The 17,642-nt window shown below is 38.9% G+C and overlaps 1 protein-coding gene across 1 annotated transcript in view; it reads right to left on the reverse strand.

Moving 5' to 3' along the window:
* The window catches only part of OCSTAMP (osteoclast stimulatory transmembrane protein), a gene marked incomplete at its 5' end in the record, with an annotated part of 28,811 nt that extends 16,915 nt beyond the window's left edge, over positions 1 to 11,896 (reverse strand). Inside the window, 2 exons of the mRNA XM_053716875.1 lie at positions 3,472 to 4,465; positions 11,838 to 11,896. Coding sequence (XP_053572850.1) covers positions 3,472 to 4,465; positions 11,838 to 11,896 — 1,053 coding nt within the window. The remainder of the gene's footprint in view (positions 1 to 3,471; positions 4,466 to 11,837) is intronic.
* Between the last annotated feature and the right edge of the window lie 5,746 nt (positions 11,897 to 17,642).

Raw genomic sequence — 17,642 nt, forward strand, 5'->3', positions numbered from 1 at the left:
GTTCCCACCTCTGATGTTCATGCTCCCGCCTTCCTCCTTGCCTTTCATGACCGTTTCCCCAATAAGCCTTTTGTCCTCCCGTGGGGAGGGGTTGTTGAGGGGAGGGTACTGTCAGGGTTTTTTCCCTGCTTTGTTTGCCATGTGCTGCTGGCAGCCATTTTGCTTACCTTTTCTTGCTGAATCTGGTGCAGAGTGTGTGCCCTCTTATGGCTAGACTGTTGTACATCATCCATGTGAGACAGGTTGCAGTTTCAGAATTGTAAAGTCATCTCTTATGATTTAAAGGGCCTCTGTTATGTATGCTTTGCCTTTGCATTGTATCAGACCTGTTTGTGAGATCCTGTGTTTTCCTGGCTGTCTGACGTCCCTCCTGGTTCCTGATTTGGCTTGTCTGACTACTTGCTTTGGCTCCTGACTCGGCTCGTCTGACTACCAGCTCTGGCTTTGACTCCTGGCTTGTTATTTGACTTGTGGACTTTTTATTATTTATTTGTTATTACTAAAGGTGTGATTACTTTTGCACTTCTTGTTTCAGTCTTATTCCTGGCACCCTGACAGGCATTGCACAAGCATTTCACCAGAAATGCTTGTGCAATGTTAAATGCTGACAGAGTATGCTAGCAGCATTTAGCGAGGTTGAGCAGACATGATTCGCTTCAGCGAATTATGTCTGCTAACCCTTTATTAAGTCTACCCCCATGAGAGAATATTAACATGATCATGATATTGTACCATTCAAATGTACCAGTTTCGGGATGCATTGTGGTCAAAGTTCAAGCATACTGGCTCTATGAACGATCACTGTGTATATAGACAATGGCGAAATATATGCACTAAACAAACAAAATTGGCCAAGACCCAATATTTCTGTGAAAATCTGAACAATAACATATCAAACCCTAGAAAGTTTTGGAAAGTCATAAATAACTTACAAACTCCACCAATCCACTCCCAACCCTCCACTGTGAAAGTGGAAAACCAAGCATTGCAACTTCCCTTAGAAGTAGCAAATGCTTTTAACAATTATTTTGTCAGATGCTCCACCATCCTGATTGACAAACTAATAAATGAAACACATCCTGAAACTACAAATTTGGATCAGGCCTCACTAAATCTGCAAAGACTCAATATAGAGAAGCTCAATTTTAGACCTGTACCCATCAATGTCATTAAGAAACATCTTAATAATCTAAAAATGAAAAACCAGTCTGGACCTGATCAAATCCCAGCAATGCTGTTGAAGGTCAGTGCGCCGGCAATTGCTGAACTTGTCACAACCATAATTAACAAATCCTTGGTGTCTGGATACATACCCAAACTTTGGAAAACTGCAAGAGTAGTGCCTATCCATAAAAGTGGTGAGATAACTTTGGTTTCTAACTATCGCCCAATATCATTGCTCCCAGTATTGTAAAAAATCTTATAAAAATGTGTCCATACGCAATTATGTGAGTATTACCAACAATCTAACTATCTGACCCCTGTTCAATCAGGTTTTCGCCCGAATCACTCCACTACAACTGCCCTCCTAAAAGTGTGCAATGATATCCAAACTGGCATGGAACAACTAGACCTAACTGAAGCTATTTTCCTTGATTTTGCAAAGGCCTTTGACACAGTAGACCACAACATTCTGCTGCTCAAACTAAAAAGCTAAGGTATGGTGATAGTCCACTAACCTGGTTTCGATCATATGTATCGGATCGATCACAATATGTCTCCATTTCTGACAGTGACTCCCTCTTTCTCCCAGTCGCATGTGGTGTTCCCCAAGGTTCCATTCTCGGCCCCCTACTATTCAGATTATTTATAAATGATCTGCCTAATGTCTGCAAATCCTCAACTGTACACATGTACGCAGATGACACAGTAATCTATGCAAGCAAACCCGATCTACCGCAGCTTGAAGCAGTGCTCCAAGACCAGTTCACAGAGGTAGAAAAGTGGATCTCAAAAAACAAACTCTTCCTAAACACTGACAAAACTGTCACAATGATCTTTGGAATAGGACCTAAATTACACAAAATACAAAATTCCCATCTATGCATCAAAACAAAATCAAATTGCACACTGACCCAAATCTATCTTTTGGCCTCCACATAGAAAAACTTGCATCTAAACTTTATCCAAAACTAGGTGCCCTGTACAGAAATAAATCCCGCCTCAGCCCTACAGTAAAGGAAAAGATTGTACAGCAAATGCTGATGCCAATCATTGATTATGGGGATGTAGTATATGCACCTGCACCGCAAACTCACCTTAATAAACTTAATACATTGTATAACTTATTCTGCCACTTTGTGCTACAATGTAATTACAGGACCCACCATTGTGACATGCTAAAATAACTAAACTGACTGTCGCTGGAATCCAGACGCACCCTCCATCTTTCCTGCCTTGTGTTTGTGTTTAAGAGCCTTTCTGGGAAGCTCCCACCCTACCTGAGCAGACTGCTCTCCCCGGCTATTCCTACCTCCTATAACCTCCGATCCAGTACCAGCACATTATTTAGCTTGCCTCATACAAAAAGAAAGCAGCTCAATCCTCCTTTTCCTGCAGAGCACCACAGTTATGGAACGACCTCCCGTACACTTTCAAACCTTCCCCAAGCCTAAAATCCTTTAAGAGATTCCTCTCTACATATCTCAAAACAGAATGCACCTGTCATGGTTGATTATATATTTCCTACCTGATATATGTTAAATTTTGCATACATTGTATATTATTATTATTTTTTTTTTGTATTTTATTGTACCCTATTGTATAAATTCAATGTTTTGTGGACCCAGGACATACTTGAAAATGAGAGAAATCTCAATGTATCCTTCCTTGTAAAATATTTTATAAATAAATAAATATTGTAACTTTGAAATGCAATTAATTGGGTAGCTACAATATGTGTAGTAGTATTATTATGGACTATATTTTGACATTCATCCAAATTACAAATGCCCAATTTCTGTAATGCTTATACTAATATATCTATTACTGGCATCAACTTTAACAGTAAGGGGCATATTTATCAAGCTCTGTATGGAGCTTGATGCCCCGTGTTTCTGGCGAGCCTTCAGGCTCGCTGGAAACAGAAGTTATGAAGCAGCGGTCTAAAGACCGCTGCTCCATAACCTGTCCGCCTGCTTTGAGGCGGCGGACAGAAATCAACCCGATCTAATTTGATTGGGTTGATTGACACCCAGCTAGCAGCCGCTTGGCCACAAATCTGCAGGGACAGTATTGCACCAGCAGTTCACCAGAACTGCTGGTGAAATGATAAATGCAGAGAGCGTATGCTGTAGGCATTTTTCAATGTGCAGTGGACATGATCTGCAATATCGGATCATTTCCGCTCGCACATTAATAAATAGGCCCCTAAATGGCAAATTTCCCCAAAGATCTCAACTACTCTTTTTCTAATCAAATCTTAACTGGAGAAAATGGATTGCACAAAAAAAAAAGATTTCCTGTACTTACTCGATAATTTATTTGCAATGTTAAAGGTATGTCTGGTAGAGTATCAATCCAGTTTCCTACAGCCATTGCAAACTGAAAGGTGATGTGGTCTGATGCTATTATCAATGCCGTAGGTAACAAGAACAAAGAAAGGATCACAATGCGAAACAGGCATATCCAGAGTTCTCTTTTGGAGAGTTTGAGTCCAGTTGATCTTATTAGATATTTGGTAGAAAAAGTTAATATATCAGAAGCTTTTTTTTCTAGAACCACTTTCTCTAGCTTATTTGTGATATATGAGTTGTCAAACTTAATGTCAGTTAAATACTTTTTTAAATACCAGGATCCATTAAAAAGTAGAAATGCAATAAAGAAAATAGCCAAAACCCTATTAGTTGTCAATATTCCATCCTTAAGTAGTAACTCAATGGATAAAAACTCATGTTTGATCTTCTCAGTAGTTTTTAATAATTGTCTCTCTACTAAAGAGGTTTCACTTTGAGCAAAAATATTCACCTTCCCAAAGTTAATTTCCCTCGCTGAATTTATAACTTGTGTGATAAACACTTTGCTTACATCTTCGGTAACCACTTCAAAATAATATGTTGAATTTATAATCCTATTGGCTGAGTGCCTTGAAATGCATCTGATCATTTGAAAAATAGTTCTTGTATTTGTGACAATATTTGGAATAATGTTAAATGCCACAGCCATAAAGCAAGATGATAAAAGTAGTTTTCGGCCTTGTTTGGTCCCTATTGTCGGGATAATTATGGTTAGTATGCAACGAATTGGATGCAATAAGACCAGGGTAATCAATGTAACAATGGCAGAGGCTGTGGATAATATGGCTGATGGATAAAAAGTATACTGTAAAGAGTTGTATAGCCATATGAAAAATAAAAAAGCACCGGATAAGGAGAGTAGGGTACACAAAGAAATTAAAGTTACTAATTGTTTAAGGTTTTTGGGGACAGGACTGGAGTATGCAGACCAGACTTGAAGGAGCAGATTACTTGCCAGAGGGAAGAGGACCTTCTGAAAATAATTCCAAAATGTCAATCTGAAAAAAACCCAAATCATATAAAAGCATTAAAACACTTTCATAAATCATATAACTTCACATTTACATTAACATGTTAGTTCTACATAGATGAATATCTGTATGAACAAAATGGGAAAATGTTCCCGCTTTCATTTTCATTATAATTTTTTTTTTAGTGACATTTTATAATATTGGGTTCTGTTTTGCACTAACTGCTTATTTGATTGTCTAGTAGTATTCTTATTCACACACAGTGCTAATAGGGATCTTTGCCAAACAACTAAAACTTTATTCATAGAAGATGGGTTTTCAGTATATTAACAAATTCTTTTTTTATCCTGACATTTAAAACTCAAGGGGCAATTCAAGGACTTGGCAGCCAAAAAGTTATACTAAAGATGATGGCCTGTGGCACTGCTAGGACTAGCAATCTCCTCCTGTTCTAACTTTTCTGATTGAAATGCCAATTCTACTCATTTCCATCATTCCATATCTTTCCCATATGATCTCTTTGGCTCCATGCATTAATTTAACTTATTGGGGCTGAATTATCAAGCTCCCAATAGAGCTTGATGCCCCTGTTTCCGAGCGAGCCTTCAGGCTCACTGGAAACAGCAGTTATGAAGCAGCGGTCTAACCGCTGCTCCATAACTGATCTGTCTGCTCTGAGGCTGTGGTCTTCAATCCACCCGATCCTATATGATCTGGCTGATTGACACCCCCTGCTAGCGGCCGTTTGGTTGCAAATCTGCAGGGGGCGGCATTGCACAAGCAGTTCACCAGACAGCGTATGCTACATCGTATCATGTCCGCTCGCACTTTAATAAATCGGCCCCTTAGTCTCTATTTGGGATTTTTTGTTGGGAATACTGCTCTAACAATAATATTGACAAAATATTCCAGCCAAGCCAGGAATTTCACAGATGACATTGTATTGGTGATATACTGATGTGAACTATTTAAATACTACAAGGGTTGCAACGCATTGCTTTCAATCCAAGAGATCAACCCATCTCTAGCTCTAACCTAAAAAGGCTAAATAGCTAACTGGAAAATAAAATGACGTTGCTTTTAAGAATGATACTGGATAGCTACATATTTGTATATACACACAGAGAGAAGCGTACTCACAGGAACAAACAACCGTCTCAATAACATTGTTAGCCTGTTCTATGGTGATTTACCACCTTAGTGCAGCTTCTTTTTAGCCCAGTAATGCTTTTCACAGAGTAGAACGTTTCTGTAGTATATCAGTCTGATCCCGCCTATTATGGTGAGTCCAGCACCAAAATACCAGGCAATTCCTCTCTGAACAAGGAACACAGCAGCCCCATTTGATCGTTTTAGCCTTCATTGGGCCTCGTCACTGAGGTATAGCCATATTGCTCTAAGCACACTGAGCAAGGAGTCCACATTTGGTTGCCCCTTTTTCCCTTAGGGAGACTAAATACACACAGAGAGAAGAGCACTCACAGGACCAAACAAACAGCTCAATAACATTTTTAGCCTGTTCTATGGTGGTTTACCACCTGGGTGCAGCTTCTTTTTAGCCCAGTAATGCTTTTCACAAAGTAGAACTTTCTTGTGGTATATCAGTCTGTCCCCGCCTATTATAGTCAGTCCAGCACCAAAATACTAGGCAATTGCTCTCTGAACAAGGAACACAGCAACCCCAGCTGATCATTTTGCCTTCATTAGGCCTTGTCAGTGAGGTGAAGCCGTATTCCTCTATGCACACTGAGCAAGGAGTCCACGTTTGTTTCTCTTTTTTTCCCTTAGGTAGACTAAATACACACAGAGAGTGCAATCTCAGGAATTAACATCCAGCTCAATAACATTGTTAGCCTGTTCTATGGTGATTTAGCATCTGGGTGCAGCTTCTTTTTAGCTCAGTATTGCTATTACATATTTGTTAATATTGTATGTGCCTAGTGTTAGTCTCTCTCTTTCCAACTACTGGTTAATATCTATTATGCATTGTGATACTTCTTATTTTTTGACTATGCAAATAAAGGGCACAAACATAGAAATAAATGCTTGAGGTCACTTTTGAGGAAATTCATCAAACATAAATATAATCACTAGAACAGTTCAGTTTTTTCACCAGTTCACTAGTTGCTCCACCACTGTTTTAAATCTAAATCTAAATGTGTGTGTGTATATATATATATATATATATATATATATATATATATATATATATATATATATATATATATATATATCCAAGCAGTTTCCAGGTCAGCCCACCAAGAGGCAACAGCCTGGGTGCAAATATAAATAGCATATAAGGACAAAAGTAGATGCACTCTCAGGTCTTCCACGATTTTACTTTATTGTAACGTTTTCGGGGTTCACAACCCCTTCATCAGCATAAAACAACAAGCCAAACTCAAACAATTTATAGTGCTTTAACAAACCACTCACCAAACAGGTGTTGCTCCAAAGTGCGCCAAACATCGAGTGTGGAACGCATCTTGCGTTCCACTGTGCTAAAGCCTACCGGAAGTGCTATAATCCCACTTCCGGTATCGCGGCTACATGTTATTTAAATGTAAATATTACAATTCCACATTTATTTAATCAACTTAGTGTGTATTAAATCAAAAAGTGACACGAACTAAGGACTACTTATAAAAGTAGTTAGAATATTCCATTAGATGGCCAAAAGTGCTATTAACGATCAGCTATTCTTAGTGCTATTGTGTACATACATCACCATAGTTACTGTAGGCATGGTGATAGTAAACAGGCATTGATTGTATCACCATACTACGATCTGTTATAACGTGCAACCCACTGACAACTTATATGGTGACACAGTGTGTTAACTATACTTAATCACACTGAAGTGTTGTTTAAAATAGCATTATATGTGTGCAAGGATATATACAAGGATTAACAAAAATTGGGATTTTTTTTTTTTTTTTTGCTGTACTTGTTATCACATGTTGTAATGTTAAATGACTTTTAAATAACTTATAAATAACTAGTAAAGTAAATTTGGCACTTCTCCTGATTGTGTGTCTACAATCTCCCCATATTGGAACTAATAGTGTAAAGAAATAAATTAGTTCACTTCACATAAATGTTATATATGTGTATCCAGACAATTATATGCTACATTTATAGTTATATACTACTAAGCCCGCTAAGGATCGGCTCCCAGTTTGACAATAAGATGTCTAGCAGATTAGCTAGCTTCTATGGAAAGGAATGTATGTGTGTCCGTCTGCAATCACTTATAAAGCTCTAAAGGGTGATGTATAAGTATAGACATTGTATACATTCATCTTAATCATGTTTGCAGATTAAATACAACTTGGTCTATTAAAGATAGCCAAGTATAGACACATAAAGATTGTCCATCCTGTTACTTCCTTGATTTTAGAGGTAATTCGATGGCTTCCTCCTCCAAGGTTAAGGGTGCATGGGTAGGTAATTATACCTCAGGGCCCAGGCTTCCACTACCCCGTTGAGGGCAATTACCCCCATTAGGGAGTGTCGTGAGCGACCAGCCAACAAACCTCATTTGAGCAATGTGGCCGGAAGCTAAACGTAGCCACAATGACCCTGGGTTATACCCCAGGTATGTAGCACTGCCTTGTAGGGTCAAACCAGATTTTTAAAATCTGGAGTAGTGTTTAGTCCCCCTGGATGGATAGTTCCCAGTTTGTAAATCCACTGAGCTTCGCGTTTAAGCAGTACCTTGCTCCTGTCTCCTCCCCGGTCCAATGGGGGGATGTGATCAATAAGGATGTACCGTATCGAAGAAACTGAGTGACCTTGTTTAGCACAGTGACGTGCTACTGGTTGTTCCGAATCCCCTTGTTTCAGTGCAGATCTTATTGCATGCCTGTGGTTTGCCATTCGTTCACGTAACGTGCCTGTGGTTTTACCCACATAGAAGCACGAGCATGGGCAAAAGAGGAGGTAGACTACATGTGTAGTAGTACACGTGATGGAGTGTTTAATCACATATCTCCTATTGGTGTGAGGATGATGGAAGGTTTTGGTGTTAAGCAGACCATTACAGGTTGTGCAGCCTAAACACCTATATGAGCCTTTGATGTTGATTGTGGCCCCAGTGGTGTAATTAGACTTGTTATCCGTTCGCATAAGGAGGTCCTTGAGATTGGTACCCCTCCTAAATCCCACCATAGGTTGTAGCTGTTGAGTGAATGTTAATTTTGGATCAGATGCCACTATGGGCCAATGCCGATGTAAAATGCGCCCCGTATTCTTAGTGGCTGGGGTAAATGTTGTAGACATGATCAACTTGTTGCTTGTGTCTCTCTTCTGTGTAGGTTTAATCAGGTCATTCTGGGTAAGTGTGGATACTGTGGTCATGGTATTTTGGATGGTAGATGGTTTATATCCCCTTTGACGAAATCTCTCACCCACTCCTGACAGTTGGGAGACCCCAGTGTGTACGTCTGAATTGTTCCTCATTGTTCTTATAAACTGAGACTTAACTATGCCCTCGAGAAGGGCAGGAGGATGGCAACTGTCTGCTCTCAATATGGAGTTACGATCAGTTTGTTTCTGATATAGTGTAGTGCCCAGTTGATGTGCATCTTTAAAGACCGTTAGGTCCAAAAAGTTGATAGTCTGTCTATCAACAGTCATCTTGAATTTTACATTGCTGGTAGCCGTGTTGTAGTTTTCAAACCAAACTTGGAGGTCCTCTATGGTCCCCGCCATACCATGAAAATGTCGTCAATGAATCTATAATAGCAGATCACTGCTGGATTAATGGAATTCCATAGATATAGATTTTCAAATTGAGACATGTATATGTTGGCATAAGCGGGGGCCATGGAGGACCCCATGGCCGTGCCAGCTGTTTGTAGATAAAACCTACTCTCAAATCTGAAGTAGTTTTTATACAAACAGTATTCAATGAGAGAGAAGAAATATTCAACTGGGGGACCCTCATACAAAGGGTTATTAGTGATGTGTTCCTGTACTGCTTTAAGTCCCTCAGTGTGCGGAATAATAGTATACAGACTGTTGACGTCCAGACAGACCAAAAGGTCATCTTGCTGGACGTCAACAGTCCGTATTTTACGGATAAAGTCCCCTGTGTCCATAATGTATGACTTAATATCTTTTACTACAGGTTGTAGTAGTATATCGACCAGTTGGGCTACCGGTTGTGTCAGCGAATCCCTCGCCGACACAATGGGCCTGCCTGGTGGATGATCCAATGTTTTATGTATCTTAGGAATGGAATATAAGATAGGTATTTTTGGATACGCAGTGGAACAAAAGTCATAGATATGTTCCGACAACCAACCCTGTTCAAAGCCCATCCGGATCAAAGTATCCAGTTGTGTTTTAAATCTCACGGTAGGGTCATTGGGCAACTCAGTGTAAGTTTGTGTATCAGTCAACTGAGTCAAGATGTCAGCTTGATAATCTCTATAGTTCAATATCACAATGGCCCCGCCCTTGTCGGCGGGCCTGATGACTATAGAGGGGTCATCTTGGAGGGTCTTTATCGCTAGACGTTCACTTCACTTCACTTCAACTCAGGACAAAAAACCTTACTGTTGTTTAATCTCATTAACTTTGCTTTATATCTGTGATACAACAATTAAGTTAATCCAGGAATTATTGGCTTTACATATATATTCACCAATTTTCTGAGTTCAACATGTCTACAGCACAGATACCTGAAGAGGATATTTCTATCGATCTAGATGCCCAGAGTGGAGACTTGACCTGTCAAGCGGTGGAAGCCCAGACTGGCACTGCATCATATACCCCAGACGATGCCATCCGAATCTTATTTGCACCCATCTCCAAGACTATTGGTGAGACCCCAATTAATTTATATCACACATTATTGAAGCTGAAAAAGAGAGAGGTTGATCTCACCTTACATGGCAGCTACTTATCTGATTATTATAGAACAGGGCATATCCCTCGTGGTTTCAGGGTTCACAATGTACCCACAATTGGGCGTGACAACCCAGAGTTTAGAAAAAAGTGGTGTTTTATCCTAAACAAGTGTTCTTTAGATTTAATCTTGCTAGTTATAGAGGAAGTTACTACTATTTTAAACAAAGTCAAGATTGAAATACAGACATTTGAAAATACATATAAGGTTACACTCACTAATGATACACAGGAAAATTGGATTTCTAAAATCAAATCCCAAATTGATAAATATCAGACAGACCTAATAACTTTTAAAAATAGAAAGTTAGAAACAGTAAATCAGGATTACAAACTAGGAAGAGTGTACAAATGGCTGACCTCTACACCTGATACAAGACCCAGAAGGAGACAGAGAAATAGACGGGTTCACTTTGAGACGGTTGACACCAGTGGGGGTGACTCCACTGATACCGATGGGAACCCTGCCAATATTCCTCTGACCCCTCCTGGTACTTACAGACATCAAAACCAATTCACTGGCCATGACTCTAGAGCACATTCTACACCCAATCAACAACATTTTTTAGGGGTAACTACCCGCTCCCGAGGTGGGGGCGGCACAACAGACCCCATATTCGGCGGGCGGGGTATAAGACACCGACCTCCCAGACGCCCACGACAGAGGACATAGTGATCAACTTAAGTACACACATCCTCTCTGACAGCGAACGCCAAGTTGTAAATAAAGGGCTATCCTATGTGCCTAGCACAACCCTTACTGAATTTGACCTTAAATTAGACTTATATAAGTTGAACAAGTCCCTGAAGATTAAGGAATTTTTTTCAAAACACAACACCCAGCGCTACTAGAACACAGTTAGAGCTCAAATGTAAAGTCCCTAGTAAATTTGAACCGACTAATTGTAGTCCAAGTACCAAAACATTTGTCAGACTGGTTACTCAGGATCTAGAAGCAGCTAGACACGAATCACTATGGACACATAATTTATCCAGAAGTGAACGTCTAGCGATAAAGACCCTCCAAGATGACCCCTCTATAGTCATCAGGCCCGCCGACAAGGGCGGGGCCATTGTGATATTGAACTATAGAGATTATCAAGCTGACATCTTGACTCAGTTGACTGATACACAAACTTACACTGAGTTGCCCAATGACCCTACCGTGAGATTTAAAACACAACTGGATACTTTGATCCGGATGGGCTTTGAACAGGGTTGGTTGTCGGAACATATCTATGACTTTTGTTCCACTGCGTATACAAAAATACCTATCTTATATTCCATTCCTAAGATACATAAAACATTGGATCATCCACCAGGCAGGCCCATTGTGTCGGCGAGGGATTCGCTGACACAACCGGTAGCCCAACTGGTCGATATACTACTACAACCTGTAGTAAAAGATATTAAGTCATACATTATGGACACAGGGGACTTTATCCGTAAAATACGGACTGTTGACGTCCAGCAAGATGACCTTTTGGTCTGTCTGCACGTCAACAGTCTGTATACTATTATTCCGCACACTGAGGGACTTAAAGCAGTACAGGAACACATCACTAATAACCCTTTGTATGAGGGTCCCCCAGTTGAATATTTCCTCTCTCTCATTGAATACTGTTTGTATAAAAACTACTTCAGATTTGAGAGTAGGTTTTATCTACAAACAGCTGGCACGGCCATGGGGTCCTCCATGGCCCCCGCTTATGCCAACATATACATGTCTCAATTTGAAAATCTATATCTATGGAATTCCATTAATCCAGCAGTGATCTGCTATTATAGATTCATTGACGACATTTTCATGGTATGGCGGGGGACCATGGAGGACCTCCAAGTTTGGTTTGAAAACTACAACACGGCTCACGACACTCCCTAATGGGGGTAATTGCCCTCAACGGGGTAGTGGAAGCCTGGGCCCTGAGGTATAATTACCTACCCATGCACCCTTAACCTTGGAGGAGGAAGCCATCGAATTACCTCTAAAATCAAGGAAGTAACAGGATGGACAATCTTTATGTGTCTATACTTGGCTATCTTTAATAGACCAAGTTGTATTTAATCTGCAAACATGATTAAGATGAATGTATACAATGTCTATACTTATACATCACCCTTTAGAGCTTTATAAGTGATTGCAGACGGACACACATACATTCCTTTCCATAGAAGCTAGCTAATCTGCTAGACATCTTATTGTCAAACTGGGAGCCGATCCTTAGCGGGCTTAGTAGTATATAACTATAAATGTAGCATATAATTGTCTGGATACACATATATAACATTTATGTGAAGTGAACTAATTTATTTCTTTACACTATTAGTTCCAATATGGGGAGATTGTAGACACACAATCAGGAGAAGTGCCAAATTTACTTTACTAGTTATTTATAAGTTATTTAAAAGTCATTTAACATTACAACATGTGATAACAAGTACAGCAAAAAAAACCCAAAAAATCCCAATTTTTGTTAATCCTTGTATATATCCTTGCACACATATAATGCTATTTTAAACAGCACTTCAGTGTGATTAAGTATAGTTAACACACTGTGTCACCATATAAGTTGTCAGTGGGTTGCACGTTATAACAGATCGTAGTATGGTGATACAATCAATGCCTGTTTACTATCACCATGCCTACAGTAACTATGGTGATGTATGTACACAATAGCACTAAGAATAGCTGATCGTTAATAGCACTTTTGGCCATCTAATGGAATATTCTAACTACTTTTATAAGTAGTCCTTAGTTCGTGTCACTTTTTGATTTAATACACACTAAGTTGATTAAATAAATGTGGAATTGTAATATTTACATTTAAATAACATGTAGCCGCGATACCGGAAGTGGGATTATAGCACTTCCGGTAGGCTTTAGCACAGTGGAACGCAAGATGCGTTCCACACTCGATGTTTGGCGCACTTTGGAGCAACACCTGTTTGGTGAGTGGTTTGTTAAAGCACTATAAATTGTTTGAGTTTGGCTTGTTGTTTTATGCTGATGAAGGGGTTGTGAACCCCGAAAACGTTACAATAAAGTAAAATCGTGGAAGACCTGAGAGTGCATCTACTTTTGTCCTTATATATATATATATATATATATATATATATATATATATATATATATATATATATATATATATATATATATACACACACATAAAGTAAATGTGTGTGTGTATATGTATATTTATACACTCACCGGCCAATTTATTAATTACACCTTGCTAGTACTGGGTTGGACCCCGTTTTGCCTTCAGAACTGCCTTAATTCTTCATGGCAGAGATTCAACAAGGTGTTGCAAACATTCCTCAGAGATTTTGGTCCATTTTGACATGATAGCATCACACAGTTGCTGCAGATTTGTCGGCTGCATATCCATGATGCGAATATCCCATTCCACCACATCCCAAAGGTGCTCTATTGGATTGAGATCTGGTGACTGTGGAGGTCATTGCAGTACAGTGAACTCATTTTCATTTTGAGCTTTGTGACATGGTGCATTATCCTGCTGGAAGTAGCTATTAGAAGATGGGTACACTGTAGTCATAAAAGGGATGGACATGGTAAACAACAATAATCAGGTAGGCTGTTTAAACAATGCTCAATTAGTACTAAGGGGCCCAAAGTGTGCCAAGAAAAAATTCCCCACACCATTACACCACCACTACCATCCTGAACCATTGATGCAAGGCAGGATGGATCCATGTTTTCATGTTGTTTACGCCAAATTCTGACTCTACCATCTGAATGTAGCAGCTGAAATAGAGACTCATCAGACCAGGCAACGTTTTTCCAATCATGTATTGTCCAATTTTGGTGAGCCTGTGCGAATTGTAGCCTCAGTTTCCTGTTCTTAGCTGACAGGAGTGGCACCCAGTGTGGTCTTCTGCTGCTGTAGCCCATCTGCTTCCAGGTTCGACGTAATGTGCATTCAGAGATGGTATTCTGCATACTTCTGTTGTAACGAGTAGTTATTTGAGTTACTGTTGCCTTTCTATCATCTCAAACCAGTCTCTGACCTCTGACATCAACAAGGCATTTTCATCCACACAACTGCCGCTCACTGGTTATTTTCTCTTTTTTGGACCATTCTCTGTAAACCCTAGATATGGTTGTGCATGAAAATCCCAGTAAATCAGCAGTTTTTTATATACTCAAACCAGCCCGCCTGGCACCAAAAACCATGCCATGTTCAACGTCACTTAAATCCCCTTCCTTCCACATTCTGATGCTTGGTATGAACTTCAGCAAGTCGTCTTTACCACGTCTAGATGCCTAAATGCATTGAGTTGCTGCGATGTGATTATCTGATTAGCAATTTGTGTTACCACACATATATATGAATAGATTTGCAGGTATAAGTATGTACAGATTTATATAGAAATATGTATTTTAAGAACATATACATTTGTGTTACCAAGCAATTAATCAGGTGTATCTAATAAAATATATATATATGTGTATATGTGTATATATATATGTATATTTATATAATGTATATATATATATGTGTGTGTGTGTGTGTGTGTATGTATATACCTGAGGAAGGTACACCTAAGTAAGGGGCACGCATGGCCCTGAAACTTATACACCAGTCTGGCCAGGCAAGTGTTTGCAGTCTTTCGCTCTTAACCTGCAGAATTTTTATTTTACTTTGTTTTAGTTTGTATACAACATATGTTTACATTGTCTATATTGTACACAACGTCCGTTGCGGGCTATTGATTAGATGCCGCTATTTGCTTATATTTTAAAGCGGTAATTGAAGCACGCCATTGTGCGTTTGCTGAAAACTGTTGTATATTTTCAAAAAAAATACAACAATCTGATATATAGAAAATATTATATCAAATTTGTTATATATCAATGTGAGATATTGTGCAATAATTTTACATTGATCTGTGTTTGTAAAACCACTTTTTAAGTATTTTTATAAAAAAAATGATATGAGATTAGAAAATAAAGCAATATTGATTTTTTTACATTGTGTATTTCAAATTTTTCTTTAGCTGTATACAGTGCTGTTTACGTATCTTTTTTACAATTGTTTTTCTTTAAAAAACAGTTGCAGTTCAGCATTTAAGAGTAAAATCTTAGACATATATATATATATATCAGCTATATTTAAAGCCGATATATGGTATGGTATATATATATATATATATATATATATATATATATATATATATATATATATATATGCAAACAGGGATTGAGATACTTTATTAGTTACCTTGTTGCTTGAAACAAAGGAACGCTGTCGCCCTACAGCATGAAGGAAGGTATACACCTGGGGATCCGCAATTGCACGGTGGATCCACAGGGAGGGAAAATTCCGTGTTTAGAAAAAGACAAAGAACAACTTTCTCCTTGCATGCATTTACAAGATAATAGTCTTTATCCAAGAGCACAAGACTCTTATGCACCAAGCCTTATTAAAAAGTAGAAATATTTATTGGATATACCTTAAAACAGTGGTAACTCACATGAAATCACAGGGAGACAACAGCGAGATACGTCATGTCTTGTGCTCTTGGATAAAGACTATTATCTTGTAAACGCATGCAAGGAGAAAGTTGTTCTTTGTCTATATATATATATATATATATATATATATATATATATATATATATATGTGTGTGTGTATATATATGTATATGCATGTGTGTGTGTGTGTTTATATGCTTATTTTTAAATGTAGAGCTGCTTTATTTGTTGTACATTGGGTGCATTGGCTTTTAGAAGGAGATATCCAGAAAATCAAACCTGTTGATGACACTCTCTTGTCCAACCCTAGGGGGCGCTCAAATGCCCAATATAACTGTTGGCATATATACTGATATATTATTGATGTGGACTATAGCTATAAGTGCACATATGCAGTACATGTAGATTCAAAATATAAACCATTGGGCACAATATATCGAATGGTACAAAATCTTATCTGAGTCCTTAATGTAGATCACTAGACAGTTCAGAAATATCCGAATAGGTTGGCACACCTGGGCCTCTACATTCTGTTTAAGGATCAGTTTGCTGGCACACTGTGAGATCACTGTTTGCGTCACTTAGCACATTTGGTGCTGCTCCCTTTGTGAGTATAATTACAATACAAGACCCTCTACTGTTTGTTACAATCACAGTATTAAACTAGGAGGCGCCCTCTTGTTTGTGATTCCTCTTCACAGATTTCTGGATATTCAGAAAATACTGTAGCTATTATAATCCAGATGCTCAAATTGGAAATAATAGCATTTTTGATAATGAAGACCTGAGAGTACCTATCTATGGACTGATGTTTTATATATATATATATATATATATATATACATACACACACACACAGTATGTATCAGCCTTCTAATTCTTTTAATGGTTTCCAGTTAACTCCTCTGCAATCCACCCTCCTTCATGAACCTCTACAAAAATTTACTGAATTCCCCCAAAAATAACATTCCCCACCTAAAAACAACTAACATGAATACAAGGGAAATTTTTTTTAAGAGATGGAACCTTGTCTGAGGTTTGCATTCCAAGGGGGTGGGTGCTGGGGGAGCTGTGTAAGATGCCATTGGTTTGTGTATCCATTTTAGTTGGGAATATTTTACTTAAGGGGGTTCCCTTTGCAGCTGATTGTCAAGCAGTATGCAAAAAGCATTGCCGTTTAAGAAAAAATTAGAGAGAATTCTGAAAGAGCCACTCAAAGTAACAAGTAACATAATTTAGATCAAGCAAAATTAGTTTTAGATATTTTGAAGCATAGGGCTTTGTGTACTAAGCATCATGAGCTGCTTTGCTTTCTCTTACGCAATTGGTCACGCGAGGGAAGAGGGCAGCATTACTCATTTGCTTGAGTATGTAATGGAACATACAAAGCAAAGCTGTTCGGATAGGTGGAGAACCTTGTCCACACAGCATTTAGTACATGGGGCCCTTTATATTTCTATGGACACTATTGGGCCGAATTATCAAGCTCAGAATGGAGTTTGATGCCCCCTGCTTCCGTACGAGTCTTCAGGCTCGCCGGAAACAGCAGTTATGAAGCAGCGGTCTAAAGATCGCTGCTTCATAACTGGTCCGCCTGCTCTGAGGCTGCGGACATCAATCCGCCTGATCCTATATGATGGGGCTTATTGACAACCCCTGCTAGCGGCCGATTGACCGCAAATCTGTAGGGGCGGCATTGCACAAGCAGTTCACAAGAACTGCTTGTGCAATGATAAATGCAGACAG

The sequence above is a fragment of the Bombina bombina genome, chromosome 1, assembly GCF_027579735.1.
Source record: "Bombina bombina isolate aBomBom1 chromosome 1, aBomBom1.pri, whole genome shotgun sequence".
Lineage (NCBI taxonomy): Eukaryota > Metazoa > Chordata > Amphibia > Anura > Bombinatoridae > Bombina > Bombina bombina.